Below are 21,834 nucleotides of genomic sequence, written 5' to 3' on the forward strand. Positions count from 1 at the left end.
TGTAACATGCGCTGGCAACAGGCACCAGTGTATTTTGTGTCTACAGACTCAGGGTGCCATTTCTAGTCCACTTATCTGTAGCACTAAGACCTCCTTGAGTCAGTACATCTAGGACCCAGATCTCTAGCAATCTGATACTATACAAAGGAAATAAGCACTTCCTAATCGCAGATCTTGTATCCGGAGCCCATTTTTGTCCATTCTCTTTGCACACTTCCCTGCTGTGCAGAGCTATGCAGCTAAGATAGCTAAGGCCTTCTCCTTCCCTCCTGTAACACCACTAGTGATATCCAGGCATCCTCCCTTCAGGACACACCTTTGAGAGCTGTCTTGACAAACAGTGAATTCACTACCTAGCTCTGCAAGAAAGGGAATTCTTGTTTTTGGAGCACCAGAGTTTCTTTATTTCCTGGCACTTATCGAATTCTTTACATGCACTAGCTCATTTAATCTCCACAAAAAAAAAAACAACCGAGTTAGAAATTACTGGTATGTACGTTTTATAGATAAAGGTTTCGAAGCTGGTAAGTAGCAGTGCTGGAACTCAAGCCTTGGCCCAGCTGCCTCCAAGGTCTCTTTCCACCTTTACATGCTGCCTGAGCTATAATGCACGGTTATGGCCACTATCACGGTCTCTAGTGGAAACATGGTTTTGGGGGTCCGATGTGGTTTCAACTCCTGGCTCTGTCTCGTGGGCTGGGAAAGTCATTCCCAGTGAGCCTAACTGTTCTCATTTACAAAAATGGCATAAGAGTATCTCGCTGCAAAGGTCATGGACAGGATTAAAAGAAAAAAGGACCCAGGAAAAGTGCCAGGATAGTGGCTACCAGTTAGGTACTCAGCAGACATTAGCTTTGCACTTTCTCTTGACAAAAAGCATGAGGTTCCTGAGTTATTTTTGGTGGGTAGAAAAAAAAAAGCACAAATCTTGAATGCTAATCATATGGAAATAGTACTGAATCCTTAAACTGATGTTTCTTTGTTGAGAGGCAAATGAAGGAAAGAGGGAAGAAATGGCTATAACTTGTGAATCACGGTCCTACTAGAACTGTAAAGCATTTTTTCCTCCCTTTCTCCAGCCACCTATTACCACAGCTCAATCTTCCCTACATCTGATCAATCCTATCACCCTCTCTTACTCCCTGCCCCTAAGTTTTACACATCCCATTGACAAAGTGCTAATCAGAGGAACAGTTACAGTGAATAGGAGTTAACATATGTGCATTTTAAAGAGCTGTTTTGTGGGGACACTCCTCCCTGCTTTTGTTTATACTGAGTATTGATGCTAATTGCTGTTGTTCTCAACACTGCCTGGGAAGAAAATAGCTCCCCTAGTAGACCTTTCAGGGGTGGGGGTGAGTCCAGGTCTCCATGGCCCTGGAAGGGAAGGGGCCCAGGGGAGAACTGGGGACACTGGCCACAGGTCTGCAGGACTGTGAGAGCAATGGCCATGTGATTGTTTGATTCAGGAGGAAAAATAAGTGGACTCTCACAGAGGGTACGGGCAAGTCAACCACAATTTTGAAAGCACGTTCTTGTAGATTTGAGTATTTTGTTGAGGAAGTCATTAAGAAAGAAATTTAAGATAGCTTGAATACAGAAAGAAAAGTTGGGCACTGAAAGAGGAGCCCACAAAACTGAATTAATTAGACATGTAAATGTATCAGTAAGCAAGAGGAAACAAGCATTCTTTATGGAAGAACTTAAAAGCTAATTAACTAAAATGTTAATGGCAATACAAGGAAAAATAATACAATATGGTTTGTTAAGTTCAAGTAACTTATTATTCTTTTTGAGCCATATAATTCGTGTCCCAAATGAAATGAAAATTTAAAGTGCATTATCATTTAAAATACATTTTAATTATCCTCAATTTCAATGAATTTCTCCATTTTAATTATCAGTCCTTTTATCAGTCCTTATTTCTGGGAGGACTTTTTGATTTCCAGTACTTCTGATGAAAAGCAGTTGAAAACTATATGAAATCTTTTAATTTTTAATACATTTAGGAATACAAAGTTATTAATCTTTTTGGCCAAAAAATGATAACATGCCCTAGGTCTTATTCATTATTAGAAAACAGTCAATTTTGTATCTTTACCCAAATCTAAGAATGACTAAGTAGCATGAAAATTTAACTAAAAGCTAATGACCTATGGGGGGACACAAAGCAAGACAAATGGAAATTTTTGAAATGCCTTATTAACCCCATTCTCTCATTCTTCATCTTGTTGTTAATATTATTAGAATTATTAAGATTCAGTTGGGTCACATAGTTGAAATTCAGAAGACCTTGATAACTGAACTTCTTCAAGGTAAAAGCAGCAAATCATTTCATTTGATGTTCTACTACTCATAGCAAATCCCTGTGCACACTCTTTCCAGGAGATTCCGACATTTTCCGAGTCAGTTGTTTTTCAACACAATGGGTGAGCGAGGAAACATCTGTGAAAGAGCTTTAGGAAGCTGCTAAGATATCTCATGGCAAGAACTCTTCCATGAACAAATTAAAAATGGGCCCATCTTTTTAATCTTATATTTTAATATCAGTTGGAACAGTTAAGTATCCAGGATGAGTAACAAGATGACAGTTGGTGAGGAAAACCTTTTCCTTAGTGGGATAAGCAGAAAGATAAGGTTTCACCATGCAAATGTGCAGTCAGTTGGAACAATTAAACGAGGACACAGGCAGAAGGTTCTTGCCTTTGGTCAAAATACCAGGATTATGAAACCAAAGTGGTAAGGATCATGATGTTTCAACACCAGTATGGTTAAAAGCAAGGGACTGGAATCACAAAGATACTCTTATTTTTATACTGTAATTTCAAAAGTAGATTTATTTGATAGAATGGACATTTTTAAGGAGTATGCAAACTGCCTCTTTAAAAAATGAAATAATTGTTCCACTGCTTTATGGCACAGTTTTACAGATGTTTTATTTTCACTTCTGATTTATCTTCAACTCACAGTGACTTATATAACACTTTCTGCTGCAAGTTCCTCTATACCTCAGCCTTTATGTCAAATAGCTCATGATTTGAAAGTGCAAATACACAGGACTACATATTCCTTTATCATGTGCATAATTATTCCCTAAAACTCCTGCTTGTAAATCTTGACTGTCACTTATTTCTTAGTCAAGATGCACCTTGAATAACATAGAGACACCACGTCTAATACTGACACACTGAAGAAAATTAAAAAAGAGGAAACGAAGCACCGGGTACCCACAGGTACTGAGGTAACTGGGTCAGCAGTGGTTACCCTTGTGGAGCTGACCAGATAGGTTGTATGTGAGCTAACTAGCAAATACAGATTCTGAGATACATCTAAGGTAGGTAATCAGATGCTGACGTGAGCTACTACAGAGAGTGAAATCATCAGAGTTGGAAAGCTGTGGGACCACTTTGGAATCCTTTCCTTTTGAATTCTGCCTGGCTTCTCCTCCATTAACACCTTTATTACTACACAGATGGCAATGACAAAGTGTGGCTGAAGGAATGCATACTCACATCTATGCCTCAGAAACACGTAAGAGTTAACTCTCCATCTTCCCTGAAGAGATTCAGTGATTATGTGGTCCACCTGTGTTCCCTTTTCCTCAAGGCACTGCACATTTGTATGTGTGCACACTCAGGTTGCCCTGGTTCTGGAGCTGGTGTACTGGCTGACCATCCACGGACATTCCTAGTATATGGTGGGTTTTGCACACGACTGTCTTCCTACGGCACCTACCCCACCTGGCCTGACATTGTACTCTCCACTCCCACTGCTAACTGCTTAATGCTGAGAAATCCAACCACTGTGAACACTGCGAAACATTACAAATTTAAAGTTTCCAGTGTTGACTTGCACACCTAGTCCACAATCTTATTATCATTATTTTTTTAATCCCTAATAGACTCCCTTCAGTTCCTCACTGGGGCTAGCTCAGGTTTCTCCCACTGCTTTTCCGAGGCACTATTCCTCTACCCAACCCCCACCTTATTCCCGTCTCTCTCACCAATGATTTTTGGCACTGATCTTGCAATGGACTGAATGTCTGTGTTCCCCCAAAATTCATATGTTGAAATCTTAATGCCCCAGTGTAATGGTATTAAAAGGTGGGGCCTTTGGGAGGTAAATAAGTCATAAGAGTGAAACCCTTATGAATAGGATTAATGTTTTTATAAAAGAGACCCCACAGAATTCTCTTGCCTTCTTTTGGCCATGTGAGGATACAATGATAAGATGGCAGTTTGCAACCCAGAAGGGAGCTATAAAGGGGAACAGAATACGTGACCTCAAAATATGCTACTTTGGTAAATGAATTATTTTGAGCTGAACATAATCGAGATCCAGAAGACTCCAGAAAAACTTTTACCTCTTCCTAACTACCTAAAAGAATTCTGCTAGGGGGCCTGGCTTAGAGAGAGAGCTATTACTAGACAGAACTTTTATCCGAATGCCTTATCTGTATGGCATGGCACATATCTAATTATCAAATATCTGCTCTATTTATTATCCTATGAATTACCGTCCTCCCCTTTGGAGCCCCAGGCCCCATCCTGTTCCTTAGCTCAGGGTGGCCTATAAGCCTCAACTATGGGACTTGTTTTGGGGTCTTATTGTCTTTGTGGGGCCTCCATTCATACATAACTAAATTTGTTTTTCTCCTGTCCTATGTTAATTTGATTATTTGATCAGCCAAAGAATCAAAAAGGGTAGAGGAAAAATTTTTCCTCCCCAACAGCTGTCACCAGAATCTGACCATGCTGGCACCTTGATCTTGTACTTTCAGCCTCCAGAACTGTGAGATATAAATTTCTGTGGTTCATAATAAGACACTTATTCTATGGTACTTTGCTATAGCAGCCTGGAGTGACTAAGACCTCATGGAGAAAAGAGAAGTCATCAGGTAGGAACTCATTTACTGTTCCTTCTTTCTCTTTCTAAACTCTCGTATGTCAATTCTATAACACAAATTTACTTCTTCTGGAATAAGGGGAAAGGAGGGAGAAGCACTATCACTCTAAATATACAACTCATCCACCTCAAGTCCTGAGACACTAAAATGTGAAAAAAATGTGCACTTCAGAATAAGGAAATGGGAGTATTCCCAACCCTGTTCTGTGTCCCATGCTTCTCTCCATACCCTTCATGCTGGCTCAGAGATCCTCCACCATCAGGGAGCTTCCATTCTTCCCTGACTCCTTTCTAGAAGTACCTGCTCAGTCCCATACAGTCACCGCTATTTCTTTCTCTGTTTTAACTGTCCTTCATTATACTGTGATTCTATTATCTGTCTCCTGCTAGAATATAAACTCCAAGAAAGCAGGAGTTTATTTTGTTCACTTCCAGGACCTCAGTCCCTAGAGATCAGTATCTGGTACACGGTAGTCACACAATATGTTATTTACTAAACGAGTGAACTATAACTCTCAACTGTATTGTCTTGCTTTCTCTTTTGCTCTTGCTGAACACAAAAATATAAAATCCAAAATGCCAATAAAGATTATTTGGGCTCTATCTCCTCTTCAAGATACTGCCCTATCTTCTTTTTTTTCTTCATGAGAAAACTTAATAGTTAGTATATATAGTCCTTGTCTCTACTCATCAACTTCTATCCATCCTTCAATCCCCTACACCCCAAATTCCATTGTGAAATACTAAAATGTCCTTCTGTCAGGAGTCAGATTGGGTGCTTAATCTATTATATCTCACTTAATCCACCACCAACTCTTAATATTAACATTTCCAATCCACAGACATGGAAACTGAATATTTCTTTTAAGGGCACAAAGCTGGTAAGTGAAAGTTAGATTTGAACCCAGGTCTGTCTGACAGCAAAACTGTTCTCCTTCCATTCCATCACACTGAACTTATTACTAAGGTGTTTTGCAATTTATCCACTTATCTGTCAGTCTCCCCCAGTGGCTGGTGAGTGCCACATAATCCATATCTATGTTGAGAAAATAAAGGTGTTTTTTGACTAACCTTTTCTAATCAGAGAGTGCAACCCTCAAGAGAGAGAATGAGACTTCTTTCTTTTTCTTCTTTTAATGTTTATTCATTTTTGAGAGGCAGAGAGAGAGAGAGAGAGAGAGAGAGAGAGAGAGAGAATGAGCAGGAGAGGGGCAGTGAGAGGGAGGCACAGAATCTGAAGCAGGCTCCAGGCTCTGAGCTGTCAGCACAGAGCCCAACATGGGGCTGGAATCCATTAACCGTGAGATCGTGACTTGAGCCAAAGTCAGACACTTAACCGACTGAGCCACTCAGGCACCTCAGTGAGCTTTCTATTTTTAACAGGAATCCATAGCGTGGTTGTTTGAGAGGCAGTTAGTACAAAGTGATTCCCTTCACAATGTCCTGGATGTTAAAAGCTAGGCTTTTGCATAGGTGGCCTTCTTTTACAGAACTTCTGGTGAGCAAAGCAGGCTCACACCAAAATAACTTTTTTAAAGCTGAACAATTACACAATAAATTTAATGACACTTTTTTGTGATGTGCAAAAATGAAGAAAAAGGTCATTACAAAGGTCTTTTACAATTTTAGAAATAATATACATTTTCTAACCCCATACCACCTGCTTCTAAAACTGAAGTAACTGACAAACATTGGGACGAATGAAAAAGTCTAAAAAATGTTGAATTTCTGAATTTCTTATGTGGCAAGTCCTACCTCTTTAATAAACTTGATTAAACATCAGTGTCGTGGCCTATAGTTTGGTCTGGGAAATATTCCTTTTTTTGGTGGAGTGGAGGGAGAGGGAACTCCTCAGGGAAAAGCAAACAAATTACATGTAAGAAGGAGAGCAGAGGTCTGGCTTTGGTTTTTCCTTTTGCTACCAGAAAATGTCTGAGCAAGATAATCTTTATTGCCCTTTAGTTGCTCCCTTTAACAAGAAAGGATTATATTGGACCATCAGTTCTCAAAGTGTGGCCTGCAAACCCTGGGAACGGTCCCAACACTCTCTTCTCATACTGATAGTAAGATGTCACCTGTGTTTTCCAGTGTGCTGACCTCTGCACACGTTGCAGTCAGTGATAGGGCAAAGGGGATAATTAGGTAAAACCGCTCTGGCACCTTAGCCTGAATTCAGGCAGTGGGAGCAAACTGTCCACTTAGCCATGTTCTTTGCCAACACACTCAGTACAACACGGAAGCAGTCTGAAATTTTAGTTTTATAAAAACCATGATCCTTACGTGTTTTACAATTCTGTGTGATGAAATGGTTCACGCTCATAGAGCACTTATGCTGCACACGGAAGGAAGATGGTTGCCTCGAGGAAAAGCATCTGTGCCACTGAGTTGTGAAGCTGAACTAGTGGCTTTTGTCATGGAATACCGTTTTTACTTGAAAGAATATCTGACAGACACATGTTCAAAGGGCATGGTCAAGCTTAGGTATCAGACATTTTCTCAAAAGTGAATGAACACAGCCTGTCACTATAAGAAAAAACATCTGACGGTAACCGTTGCCAGTGATAAAAATCATTCTTTCAAGTGGCAGTTAGAATTTTGGAAAACTTGAATCCATCACCAGGAGGTTGAAGCTTCCAAATGCTTTAAGATTTTTCAGAGGAGGATGGTGGTTCCATTAACAAATAGGACTTTTAGAATACTGGATAAAAGGATGAATAGAAGATTTGCAAACTCAGTAAACGCCTCCCAACCTCCCAAATACCCAGTAGATGATGTTACATGGATGGGTAAATGACTCACTCAAGTGTAAGGCCAAGGAGTAACAGAATACAAGGAGTACCTTGCCATGGTTTCAAATTTCACACCTCAACTAAAGTTTAAGGGGTTACCTGACTGGTTTAAAGTCAGTTATAGTTATTGGACCCATTTTGGTGTTGTAGCGAAGAAAAATATACACAATTATCTGAAAAGGCTATTAATATTCTCCTTCTGTTTCCAGCCACTGTAAAGCTAGATTTTTTACAAACACTTCAACATAAAGGACATTATCACAACATACTGAATGTAGAACTGGATATGAGACTCGGACATTTTTTTTTTCAATATATTAAATTTATTGTCAAATTGGTTTCCATACAACACCCAGTGCTGAGACTCAGACATTTTTAATGAAGTCAGACTTTAAACATATTTAAACAAAAGTCAAGGCCAGTCTTCTAACAGTTTCTAAGTACATAAAATATGTCATTTATGTTAAGTTGTAATGATTATTTTAAAATGAATTCACAAATATATATATATTTTCAGCTTATAATCTCAAATATGATAAATGCCAATGGATAATGTAACGGACATAAACAAACGTTCTTTAGAGTCCTCAAAGTTTTATGAGTATAAAGGGGTCTTTAAAGTAAAAAGTTTGAGAACTGCTGAACTAGATGAAATCTAATACCCCAGCTCTTTTGAGATTCTGTGATATTTTTGTTGTGTGTGTGAATGAGAACAGAAGATAAAATCTGGAAATGTCTTACTTCCGGCAGTTTTTACTTCCTTCATTGTTGTTTCCAATGAGAATGTAATATGGTAGATCTATAGGACAGAGTTTTGAAAAAAAGCATTTAAAAGTAATTTATCCTAATAAAAATATCAGTTATAATTTAAATATCGGTAGTTGGAAATGCTAGAATACAGATTAAATAATAAAATGCTTGACAAAAATCTTATAAAGGTGTAACACTTCAGAAATTTATTTTACCTAATTTGAATTTATACTCATGGAATATGTCATAAATTATATTTAAACTAATGGCATTTGTATTTCCCCCCGGTTTTAAGAAATGTCATCATGAGATTTTCTTGGTCGTATAAAGTCATTTTAAATTATTTTATCGAAAGGAAACTAATAAGTTTTTGTTTCTAGTGTAAGTTGGATGTTGGAATTTCTGTAAACACTTTTAGGATTTTGATGCCAAGTAATTTACGGATGAACAGTATGTTCATTCTATTAAAGCATTAAAAGAGTTATGCATTTCTCTTAATAGTATTAGACCTTTACAAACATGAAATGCCTAGCCTATATTTCTGGCTTGCATAGCATCCTAAATACCTGTGTCAAACTCTGCTTTTATCCCAGCCTAACTCATCACACCAGCCATCTGCATAAATAAAGATGTAAGCATCTGCTATATGGCAAATGGTCTCAGGGGCAGATGTTTCCATCCTTGTGTTCATGTCACTGGGGCTGGATACATTATTTGAACAGATGTACACAATCTGAAAGTGTTATGTCCCTCAGTGAAATGTCTCCAACTGCTTTCTATCAAAGAACATAAATGCTATTTGCACCTGCATTTATGTTAATAATATAAAGGCAGCAGGGGTTCTGACAAAGTGGAATGTGATGCTATGAAATATATTTGCATGGTTAATTGGGAGTTTCTGAGAGACTCTGCTGCCAAATGGCCACACTGACATTGATACATGCCCGAGCAGACTATCTGATTAGTAGCCTGCTTTTTAAGCAGGTGGAAATACGGCTATTTCAAACAATAAAAATATTCATAACCTCATTTACTAGTAAGGATATTCCAAACTCTAGCATTTTATCTGAAAATAGGAAAGTAACTTCCATTATAACATCTACCTGGTAAGTTTTAGGCCACTCAGGTCATTTCCATCTTGTTCTATGAGGAAATTTCTATAGGTGTGTGTATGTGTGTGTGTTTTCCATTTGTACTTCTGTCAACAGCATAACATACTATTAATCCATAGTGATATTTTGTAGAGGTTATTACACTGGAAAGTTCCAATTGCCAACATTAAGTAGTTAACCAAAACCAGCTTGAAAATGTCAATTTGTACTTGGTCTGCAACATAAAATGGTACCAAAAATCCAAGAACAGCATTTACACCACTGGCTAAGATCGAAATGTTTCCATACGAATGTCACATATTTGGAAATAAAACATTTTGGTAATATGTAGGGAAAGTCTCCCCCACCCCAATAATGAGGTCACAAAGCATGTTAACCACTAAATGCAAAGCATCAAATTATAGTGGTTCTCCTTGCTGCTGTGCATTAAATGTGAGGGCTGAAGAGCTAAACAATTTGCGATAATAGTTGTACTCATAGCTTTACTGAGCTAAGAACTTGGGGTCTCTTGCAAATAATATATTTATTACTTTATTAACTTGACACTGATATCAACTTTGCACAAAATTCTTATATTTGAGTTAAATGTTACTGAGTTAAATGTAACTTATTCTGCAAATTAGTCTGAGACATAGGTTGTGCTTTAAGAGTTTAAAAGGTGAAAGTGTTCATATACAGTCGATCATTTACAGATTCTGTATGTGCAAATTTGCCAGCTCGCTACAATTTATTTGCGGCCCTCAAATCCATACTGATGACGTCTCCATGGCCATTTGTGGACATGCACAGGCAGGAAAAAATTGAATCACTTCAAGTGCACGTTCTCAGCAGTGGCTGATGCTGTGTCTTGTTTCAGCTCTCCCCTTACAATGAATGACAAGTATCATTTTCGTGGTCTACAGTGTCACATTTTTCTTATTTTTTTTTTCCTTTTGGTTGGTGATTTCACTGTTTAAATAGTCCTTAAGCATAGTACTGCTGTGCTGTCCAGTGTTCCTAAGTGTAAGAAGACGACGTGCCTCGCAGAAAAAAATACATGTGTTACATAAGCTTTGTTCAGGCAAGAGTTATAATATTGTGTCTGTGAGTTCAAGGTTAGGGACTCAACATAAAACCATGTTCTGTATCAATAGTTAATGAAAATGTGTTGTGACCAGAAGCTCACAGGAACCCCAATGCTGTGGAGCAAAAATTCAGTATTAGCCAATTCAGTGTTTGTGGTGACGTTATAGAACGTGCCAATTGTGAATGATGGGAATCAACTGTACCTTATCTCATTTGGCTATTCTAGAGCAAGAATTAATATCCCCATTTGAAAGATGAAGGGACTGAGGCTCACTGTATTAGCCAAGATCACAGAGCCTAAAAAGAAGGGGGGAAGGGTAAAAAAGACCTCAATGCTCCAGCTCTTAGTTGAGAATTCGGTCTTTCACCAGATTGGGAGGGGAGAAAGACGGGGGAGAAGGAAAGAAAAGACAAAAATGGGACAGGAGCTTAAGAAGCAGCTTTAATACCATGTTGGAATGAGTCAAACTTTAGTTAGATAATAAGATAATAAACCATTTTTAGGCTAAACCCTCATAAAAAGAAAACTGTTCTGATAGGCTGCAAGCTTTACTGAAATGGAGCCGTAACAGTAGAGTTTAGTTTGGGTTTCCTTTCTCCCCCTGTGCTCTTTGCTCACAGCCTCTCCAAAGGCAATAAATATTTGTTAAATGAACACACAGACTTGGAAACTCCACCCTGGTGTCTCATCAAGAAGCAAAGATTAAAATGTTTTCACAGCATCTAAGTCATAGATGAAATTGAGTTTAAAGCATTTTCCACAAAATTTAATGTATATATGAGAAGCCACTACATGCCAAAGTGCTTTCAAGGCTGCCAAAGACAAAAAATTCATCAAGAAGTTTATAAAGTACTAGGAGCTTAAAATAAGATCATTTTTCTAAACTTAAAAGAAATATGAATATTCACTAGTTTCCCCAAGTGTTCCTTGAGTTCTAACATGATACATTCACTAATACCAGAATGTTTATGTCTGGCTGCACACATATATTTTTAAGTCTTTATATTTTTATAATTATTTTAAAAGTATTTTATTAAACTCAGAAAATCCAGGGCTGTTTTTTATTTTCAGATCCAAATCTCAATTCACACGATACACAGTAATGGCTATGACTGCAGTTAAATACTGTACAGAGTTTGAAAATTAGTAGGGGTTGACAGTGTGTACTTAACTAACTGTAGTGGTTCCAAAGGGGGTCATTAAGACCCTCTTGCCTAAAGCATCTGCTGTGTTCTCACCCCCCTTTACTAATAGTCTCATTGAATAAAAATAGCACTCACAATTTGAAAATTTTCTTTAAACAATGCAAATGTGTTAAGACAGAGCTGAGAAAAGTGTTAGAAGACCCGTATAAGAAGACCTTTCTACTTGCAGCAGACTTGCCTAGTAAATGGCAAAACTGAATTGTGAAGCTGGCAGGTAGCTAAGAATTTTGAAGGACTCCAGTAAAACTGACCCTCCCTGGGCTTAAATGAAGACTCTTCCCTGTCCAATGAACAGCAGGACTTGTTTTAACTAACTATGTGGAGACTTAAAATTCATCCTGCCTTCTCCAAGGTGCAAACTTCAATCCTTAATTGGCATCACCACAGTGAACTTCTTTATAGTACGTAGCAAACATAAACTGTCCCTGTGAGAGAACCATTTGGCAAAGCTGCACATCTGTATGAGGTTCCTTATCTGGCAAGTAAGTAAATTCCTGTGAATTTTCAGTCACTGTAGTGGTTTTGTCTGTCAACAAATTTAAAGTAGAAGTTACCAACAACCGTAGATGGCCTTTTCCTGCTGTTTTTGTGCCTTTTTTTTCAAAGACATCGTTTATTATTTGCTACAATTTGCTATTTTCTAACACAAAATACCTGCCCTTATATTTCTATTATCTTATTGTTGAAAATATCAAACAAAAAGATATTTCTATTATTTTATCACTTGAAAATATCAAGCAAAAAACCAGAAAGTTATGGGAAAATCATAAATCTTACCCCCAAATCCTGAAAGTATGAAAAGATAGAAAATTGTAATGAAATAAGTCTAATGAACTTCTGGAGATTCTATAATACCTTCACACAGAAAGGAATAATGATGACACTAAATTATAATGGAAAAGCTTTTTATACAGTACAAATTATCATTAGAGTAATACTACATAATTAAATCTCTTTATCCAAAATTAGAAAACATTTAAATAGAAGGCACTAGAATTTCTAATTAGTTTCCTCTAGTTTTTTCCCAACTTTAAACCTATATCCTTTGACCCCTAAATTCCACGTGGTTGTCTTCTACACATGTGTTAATGTCCTGCACAAATATCATCCCTTCTGTTGTGTTTCCTGACCAAAATGTCAGCCTCAAAACTTCTGGCCCACCCAAGTATCCCTTCATCCACGTTCTCAAGTATGTCATACTCACTTCCAGTACATCATCTGTCACGTGTTATTCTAGTTAATTATATACATGTCTGCTCTTCTAATAGGATTTTGTGTTTTGTAAAAGCACAGGATGTCTGATTTATTTTGGATCTCTCTGATCTTTAGGATCTGACATAGCTCCTCGTTAAGTATTACACTGGTGATCATTAAAGCTGCTTCCACCACTGAAATAATAGGAGATAGTACGTGATACGTTGGATTTTCTTAAGCCCCACAACTCTGCTGGTAATATTCTACCCCGAACTTCATACATTAGTATGTATATGTGCATGTGTGTTTACAAGTCTGAAATTTAAAAGTATCATACTTTATAGGTAGCCATCCATGGTGTGTTAAATAAAGTACTCAGCATTTAATTCATGACATGTGCCCAACACATTCCTCATGTCACATAACTGATTATACTTGATGACAGAAATAAAAACTAGTATGTTTGATCAGAGAAGAAAAAGAGGGATCATCTAAAAACAGAATTAGAGACATTCTTTATAGATTTACAGTGTGACACAGGGGACAAATAGTGAGTTTTGGATTTTGATAGATCTGGGTTCAAATCTTAGCTCAGTCACTTAACTGACTGGTGATCTTGGTAAAAGTAACCAATCTCCCTGAACCTTTAGATTAAAGATTATACCTAGTTTAGGGTAGGATTAGATAAAACAAAGGATGTAAAGTTGTGGGTAGAGTGACTATTACCCTGGAGGCACTTGATTAATTGAGCTCTTTTCATTATTCTTTTTTTCTGTTAAATTCTGGGTTGGAGGCTTAAGCATCTTTGGTCCCAGAAAAGACTGACCAAGTACTTGCTAGAGCTACTGAACTCCTAGCTAGGCTTGAAGGGTCTTATTTTCTGGCCAAGTCCATGGAGGTATAAGTATGCTTAGGCAACAGCTCGAGAGGTAGACAAAACAAAACAAACAAAACAAGCCTTGATGAGAAACAAAGTAGGCAGGAGGTGTGCGTGGTGACATGTTTTACTGCCCTGTATCAGCCAGAAACCAAGCAGCTTGTTGCTTAGATATTCACACACACTTACAACCTTTTAGAGATGGAAAAGAATGTCTAGTAATCCTGGATTTACTAACAGGGAAACTGAGGTTTAGGGATAAAATAACCAGTCTGAATTTCCACAGCTGGTTGGCAGCAGATGAGGGAAAGGAGGGCAGCTGTTTTGACATTTGGCCCAGCGTTCTTCCTCATAAGCAGTCACACATCTTGCTGAGATGAAGAAGGTGATACCAACTAGGACACTAAATTTCCAAACCCTTGATCAGCTACCTACCACTGCAGAAATCTTCCAAAGGATATAAACCAGAAAACATTCACAGGAAATGCACACATTTTATTTCTAGTTAGGATTGCTCTCGTCTCTCTCATCCCATGTCCTTTCGTATCTTCGTGTTTGTGGACGGATCTTGTGTGAGTTTCAATCTTACCATCCCTTTGGCCAAATGTCTGGATGAGAACTAAGCCAGAAGTCTGCCCCATGTTTACGTCCCTTGGGTCACCTTGGATCATGCGTGGCCTTTTACGGCCAGTAGGCACCAGAAGCAGGAGGCAGCCATGTTCATCTCACTGCATCAGCCTCCACACATACAGGGAGACCAGGTATTAAAAACAACGACGAAGAGCCCACTATGTAATTTGGAATACGCTGGGTGATTTATATATATTTCTCCTTTAATCTCTATATGACCTATAAGGTAGTACTTACTATGTTCACTTTAAAGATTTATAGACAAGAAAGCTGAGGTCAAGTGATGCACCTAAGACATGCAAATCAGTGGTAGACCTGAGTGTCAAAACCAGACTCAGTGCTCTTAACAGTTATGACACTGTCTTTCCTTTGGGTAAAAAGATCAAAGAGTGTCTGCTTCTGTTAAGGGTTCTTTATAGCAAATTCCCTCCATTGGCTAAGTTATTTCTCTTCCATTAAGGAAGCCTAATTTTGTGTCATTGAAGACATTATTTTTCTCACAAACATATCAAAACTTCTCTTCTGTGTAGAAGAGAGCATGTAGGGGCAGGTGAAAGACTTGAATTCTTCCTAAAGGTTGGAATTTGCCCTTTACAGTGCAGTAAATTTAATTGCTCTTCATTCAGAAATGACTCTATCTCCACCTGTAAACTGCTTTTCTGAAAACTCCAGGAGCTCTTCTTAAAAAACCACGATTTTCTTTTTTATAAATCATACGGGGCTGGGGAATGGTTTTTCGTATGTTTCTTTTGAAATGACTATGGGAAAAAACAAGTCAAATATCCCCTCCCTCTACATATCTGTTGTATGTGCATGTGTATAAGAATATATATATTGTCTTCTAAGATACATGTGATTCAGCTTCACCAAAGCCAATACTCCATAGTTTCATTTGACATCTACTGGTACCAGCTACGTGCCAGCTAATAGGCTGGGTTCTGAGTTTTGTGTGGGTTGAGATGACCTGCTCTCAAGTTCTCAGTCAAGGATACATGTCCTTTTATACACTTAAGTAATTTAACAAAGGAAATCAACTTTCCTACATAATTAGGATTTTGTTCTTAGTTCCTGGAAATAAATTACCTCTGGTCAGAGGACAGTGGCATTGAATGTATCAATTAAAACTGTTTATAACATACACATGACCATTTTCCTCAGCATGGTTCATCTTACCTTGTTGATCTTTTGGTGGTATTGATAAAAAATTCTGCATTATGATGTTTTTGATTTGAATAACAATGTCCCTAAAAAATAACCAAACACAAATAATAATTAGAAAACAATTCAGATGCCTTGTTCATACACATGAAAAATATAAATTATAAGCTCTTTAAAAATTCTTCCAATTTATAATTGTAAGAGTAATAAGAAATGGACTGAACTATGAAGAAACTAATGCTTTTATTTCCTTCTCATTTTTATACAGACAGGATTTTACTGAATGTACTAGTATGGGCTTAGAGAGGGAAGCAATGACACCACGAGAGAGGAATTATATCAGCATCTCTGCCCAATGAAGGCCAGGGAAATGTGAAAGTTGGCAAAATTAAGATTCCCTGAAAATGCCCTGCCAGATAATTATGTTTTGTATACTCTACTTAAGAAGAAATAACTAAAATGTTTAACAATATAGGTAAAGGTAGTATAGTTGCAGTATACTCATTTGATGACATATAATTCAGACACTAAGATACAATTATGAAGATTATGTAGCACAATGGAAAATGCACTGAGTGAACACCCTAAATGACATATACTGTAGGATTACAACTATATAAAAAACAAAGGTATTGCAAAATGCATGGCAGGCAATATGTTAAGATATGTTTTGGCAACGTGTTTGTTGAGGCATTACATTGTTTTTGCCTTTAACTGAGCTATTTTCCAACCTGTCTATAATACAAGATATTTCCAAATAGTCTACAATATATACTCGAACTATTTGAATATAAAAATAAGGCAATTAAATACATTGAAAAAAACATGGGTAAATATCTTATAAGCCATCAAACACAAAAGTGTTTCTAGCATGACACCAAAGACAGAAGCCATGAAGGTAAAGACACGAATTTTTCTATTCAGAATTTTAAATGCTTTTAAATAGAAAATTAGCCAAAATTAAAAGGCATGACATTTGCTATAGCCAAGACTGAGTAACAGAGACCAGATTTGTCCTCCTGCCTGAAACAACCAAAAATATAGACAAAATATACGAAACAGTATTTCAAAACACTGGACACCAGATCACAAAAGACTGATGTCCTGGGAAACAGGAAACAAATGAGACGAGCAATATTGTAGGAAGGGAGAACCCTGTGGAGAGTCCCAGAGTAATGGGGAAAAAACCTCTAGAAAGAAAAAGAGAAACAGCAATAAAGAGGGTCTCCATCAAGTATTTGCTCATGTACTGCTCAGCACATGCAAGTGAAGAAATTACCTTTCATCATGAGAAGATCCAAGCTGCTCAACACTCACAGTGGGGCAGGAATATTGCCTATTCCCACCAGTCAGACTGAAAACACCCCTAATTCACAGGACATCAAGTAGAGCACAAAGAAGGGTCTTGCCTTAGTAAAGGGAAATAATTTAATTAAGCCCTACACCAAGCATTTCTCTGGTTTCTTTTGTTTGTTTGAGAGAGAGGGGGGAGAGAGAGAGCTCATGTGTGTGAGCACCTGCAAGGGGGGTGGGGACAGAAGGAGAGGGAGAGAGAGGAACCTTAAGCAGGCTCCATGCCTAGTGCTGAGACCCACGTGGAGCCCACCATGGAGCTCAATCTCACGACTGTGAGAACATGACCTGAACTGAAATCAAGAGTTGGATGCTTAACCAACTGAGCCACCCATGCACCCCTCTCTGGTTTCATATAACAAATCTTAAAGCAAGAGTGAAAAGGAACAAGCTATTTCCAAGTGTCTTGACTGTGCATTTAGAACAAAACTCAAGAATATTTACAGACCTACAAAAATATCCATCACGCAACAAGGTAAAATTCATAATATCTAACGTCTAATTAAAAATTAAGCATGCAAAGAGGCAGGAAAACATGAGCCATAATGCAGAAAATAATCAAACTGACCCTGAACTGACACAGCTATTAGAATTAGTGGTCAAAGTTCAAACTGTAATTAAGTAATAACTATTTCATATGTTCAAAAAGTTAAATATAGACAGGAAAGATATTAAAAAGACCCACATAAAATTTCCAGAGATGAAAACTATAATATACAAAATGAAAATACACTGGATGGGATTAATAGCACATTAGCCATGTCAAAAAAAAAAGTTAGCAAACTTGAAGGCACAGTAATAGAAATTTTCTAAAATGAAACTCAGAAGGTGAGAGTAAAAAAAGAAAAGAGAAGAAAAGGAGAAATGGTTAGCGAGCAACGGGACAACTTCAAGCAGCCTAAATATATCAGTAATTGGAGAGGTGAAAGATGGAAAGACAAAAAAAAAAAAATCATTTTAGAAATAATGGCAGAAAATTTTCCAAATTTGAGTAAAGCTATAAACACATAGATCTAAAAAGCTCAAAAACCTGGAGCACAAAAACCCATGAAAACTATACCAAAGAATATTATGACCAAGTTGCTCAAAAATAGTGGGAAAAAAAAAGTTTTTTAAAGGCATTCCCAACATATCTTACGTATAGAGGACTTCTTGTTGGAAACAATGCAAGTGAGAAGACAGTGGAGCAGCATCTTTAAATACTGTAAGAAAAAAAACCTGTAATCTAGAATTCTATGTTCAGAGATAGTATCTTTAAAAAAATAAAGGAGAAATGAAGGATTTTTTTGTAAATACAAAAGCTGAAAGAATTCATTACAAGTCCACTACACTATAAAAATGCTAAACAATGTCTTTTAGGCAGAAAGAATAAAACACTAGATTAGGGTATGGGTTTATATATAGGAAGGAAAAATACTAGAAATGGGAACTACATGGTAAGCATACAAGGCTTTTTTTCCTTAATATTTAAATCTCCTAAAAATATAACTATTTAAATAAAAATAATTAAGAATGCAATGTGGGGTTTATAACGTATGTAAAAATGATATATGGTAACAATATGACCAAAATTGAGAGGGGAGTAATATAAGTATATAATTTTAAGTTTCTTATATTATCAGTGAAGTGGTATAATATCACTGGGAGGTAGATTATGGTAAGTTAAACATATATATTATACATCTGAAAGCAATACCTAAAGTTGCTAAAGAAAGAATTTTAGAGATAAAGCCAACAATACAAAAATGGAATCATAAAAATATTCAGTTTTTCAAGGGAAAATGAAAAGAGAATAAAACAGATGGGAAAAACAGAAAAAAATGAGCAAGATGATAGATTAAAATCTAATCATATCAATAATAATATTAAATACAAATGATCTAAATATCATAATAAAAGATAATGCTTGGATAAATATGCAAGGTTCAACTATATGTTGCCTATAAGAAAGGCACTTTAAATATGGAGATACAAATAGATTATAATTAAAAGAATGTAAAAAGATATATCATGCTAGTACAAGACAAAAGAAAGGTAGAATGGCTATATTAGTATCAGAAAAAGTAGATTACAGAGCAATGAATGTTAGCAGGCGTAAGGAAGATCATTTCATAATTATAAAAGGTCAACTCATCAAAAAGAGACAATAATCTCAAATGTTTATATCCCAAATAACTGAGCTTCAAAATACATAAAGCAAAAACGGACAGAGCTTCAAGGAGAAATATACAATAATTTATAATCAATAATAAGAGACAGAAAATCACTAAAGATATTAGAGGTCAATTTGACCTAACTGACATTTATAAAATATTTCACTCAACATAACAGAATACACATTGTTTTGAAAGCACATGAAATATTTATCAAGACAGACTATATTCTGGGCCATAAAAACAAGTCTCAATATACTTAAGAGGATTCAAGTCATATAAGGTATGTATAATATGCTCTCTGACCACAATGGAATTAAAGTAGAAAGCAAAACAAATAAAGAAAACCCACAAATACTACCTGGAAAATTTCCAAATATTTGTTCATTAAATCACATACTTATAAATAACCTATGAGTTCAAAGAAGAAATCAAAATGAAAATTAGTCTTTTGAACTGAGTGAAATGCAAATACAATGTATCAAAAAGCAATACATAGCGAGAAATTGAGACTACTAAGCATCTCTTCGAGTAAATAAAGTAGATCTCAAGTCAATGACCTCAGTTTCTACCTTAAAAACCAGAAAAAACAAATTTAACCCAAAGTGGAAAAAAAGAAGTAAGAGATTGGAGAGGAAAAAAGGAGAGGAAATAAGTGAAATGAACAACAGAAAAATAGATAAAAATAATTAAATAAAAAGCAGATTTTTTTGAGAATATCAATAAATTTGATAAACCTTTAGCTTAATTCATCAGAAGAAAGAAGACACAAATGACCAATATCAGGAATGAGAGGTGACATCACTACAGACACTAATGCTATTAAAAATAGGGATCATTACAAATAACATTTTGGCAATAAATTTGATAATTTAAATAAAATCAACAAATTCCCTGAAAGACACAAACTATCAAAGCTCACTCAGGAAGTGAGCCTTAAAATCATAAGAGACTCTTAAATACAGAGAACAAACTGAGGGTTGATGGGGTTGGGGTAGGAAGGTGGGTTAAATGGGTGATGGACATTAAGGAGGGGACTTGTTGGGATGAGCACTGGGTGTTATATGTTAAGTGATGAGTCATTGGGTTCTACTCCTGTTGCCAAGACTATATTGTATGTTAACTAACTTGAGAATAAAAAATAAATAAATAAATAAAAATAAAAAAAAAATAAAAAAAAGAAGTGAGACTTATTATATTTTCAAAGAATTGAATTTTCAGTTAAAAATATTCCCTCAAAGAAAATACCAGTCCCAAATAGTTGCTTTGATGAAATCTACTGAATAAAGAAGCAATAATACCAATTATATACAAATATTCTCAGAAAACTGAAAATGAGGGAATTCTAACAATGTAATTCTATGAGGCCAGTATTATACAGATACTAAAAATAGATAAAAAGCCAATAGAAGGAAAGAAACCTCCAGACCAACATCCCCAATAACATAAAAGCAAAAAGTATAAGCAAAATTTTAGATCAAAGGCACTACAAAAAGAGAAAACTACAGGCCAACATCCCTGATGAACATAGATTCAATAATTCTCAACAAAATACTAGCAAACCAAATTCAACAATACATTAAAAAATTATTCACCACAATCATGTAAGATGTATTCCAGGGATGCAAGGGTCATTCAATATTTGCAAACCAATCAATATAATTCCTCACATTAACAAGACATAGGATAAAAACCACATTAATATCTTGATGCAGAAAAAGCATTTGACAAAATACCACATCCATTCATGATAAAAAAACCCTCAACAAAGTCAATTTAGAGGGAATGTACTTCAACATAACAAAGGCCATATATGAAAAACCCACACCTACACATCATACTCAATGGTGAAAACCTGAGAACTTTTCCACAAAGATCAGGATCAAGACAAGGATATCCACTCTTAACATGTTTATTCAACATAGTACTGGAAGTCCTAGCTGCAGCTGTTAGATAAGAAAAAGAAATAGCAGACATCCAAATTGGTAAGGAATAAGTCAAACTTTCCTTATTTGCAGATGACATAATACGATGTATAGAAAATCCTAAAGACTCCACTATTACAACTAATAAATGAATTCAGGAAAGTTGCAGGATACAAAATCAATATACAGAAATCTGTTGTATTTCTATACACTAATAATGAAGTAGAAGAAAGAGAACTTGAGAAAACAATCTATTTATAATTGCACCAAAAAGAACAAAACACCTAGGAATAAATTTAACCAAGGAGTTGGAAGACCTATAAAACTTACCTGAATACTATAAAACTTAACTGATGAAAGATATTAAAGACAACACAAACAAATGAGAAGATATTCCATGCTCATGAACTGGAAGAATTAATATTACTGAAATCTCCATAATACTCAAAGTAATCACAGATTCAATGCAATCCCTATCAAAATACCAACAGCATTTTTCACACAATTAGAACAAATAATACTAAAGTTGTATGGAACCACAAAATATTCCAAAGAGCCAAAGCAATCTTGAGAAAGAACAAAGGTAGAGGCATCACAATTCCAGATTTCAAACTATACTACAAAGCTATGGTAATCAAAACAGTATGGCAGCATCACAAAAACAGACACACAGATCAGCAGAATAGAATAGAGGCCCAGAAAAAACCCCACAATTAT

The 21,834-nt window shown here is 36.2% G+C and overlaps 1 protein-coding gene across 8 annotated transcripts in view; it reads right to left on the reverse strand.

Annotated features, from left to right (window-relative positions):
• ZNF438 (zinc finger protein 438) overlaps positions 1–21,834 on the reverse strand; it is a 172,917-nt gene that overhangs the window by 11,590 nt on the left and 139,493 nt on the right. For all 8 annotated transcript variants that reach the window (XM_047867505.1, XM_047867507.1, XM_047867502.1 and 5 more), the window contains one exon: positions 15,702–15,772. In XM_047867505.1, the coding sequence (XP_047723461.1) occupies positions 15,702–15,741 (40 nt within the window). In that variant the 5' untranslated portion in view covers positions 15,742–15,772. The remainder of the gene's footprint in view (positions 1–15,701; positions 15,773–21,834) is intronic.

The sequence above is a fragment of the Prionailurus viverrinus genome, chromosome B4, assembly GCF_022837055.1.
Source record: "Prionailurus viverrinus isolate Anna chromosome B4, UM_Priviv_1.0, whole genome shotgun sequence".
In the NCBI taxonomy this organism is placed as follows: domain Eukaryota; kingdom Metazoa; phylum Chordata; class Mammalia; order Carnivora; family Felidae; genus Prionailurus; species Prionailurus viverrinus.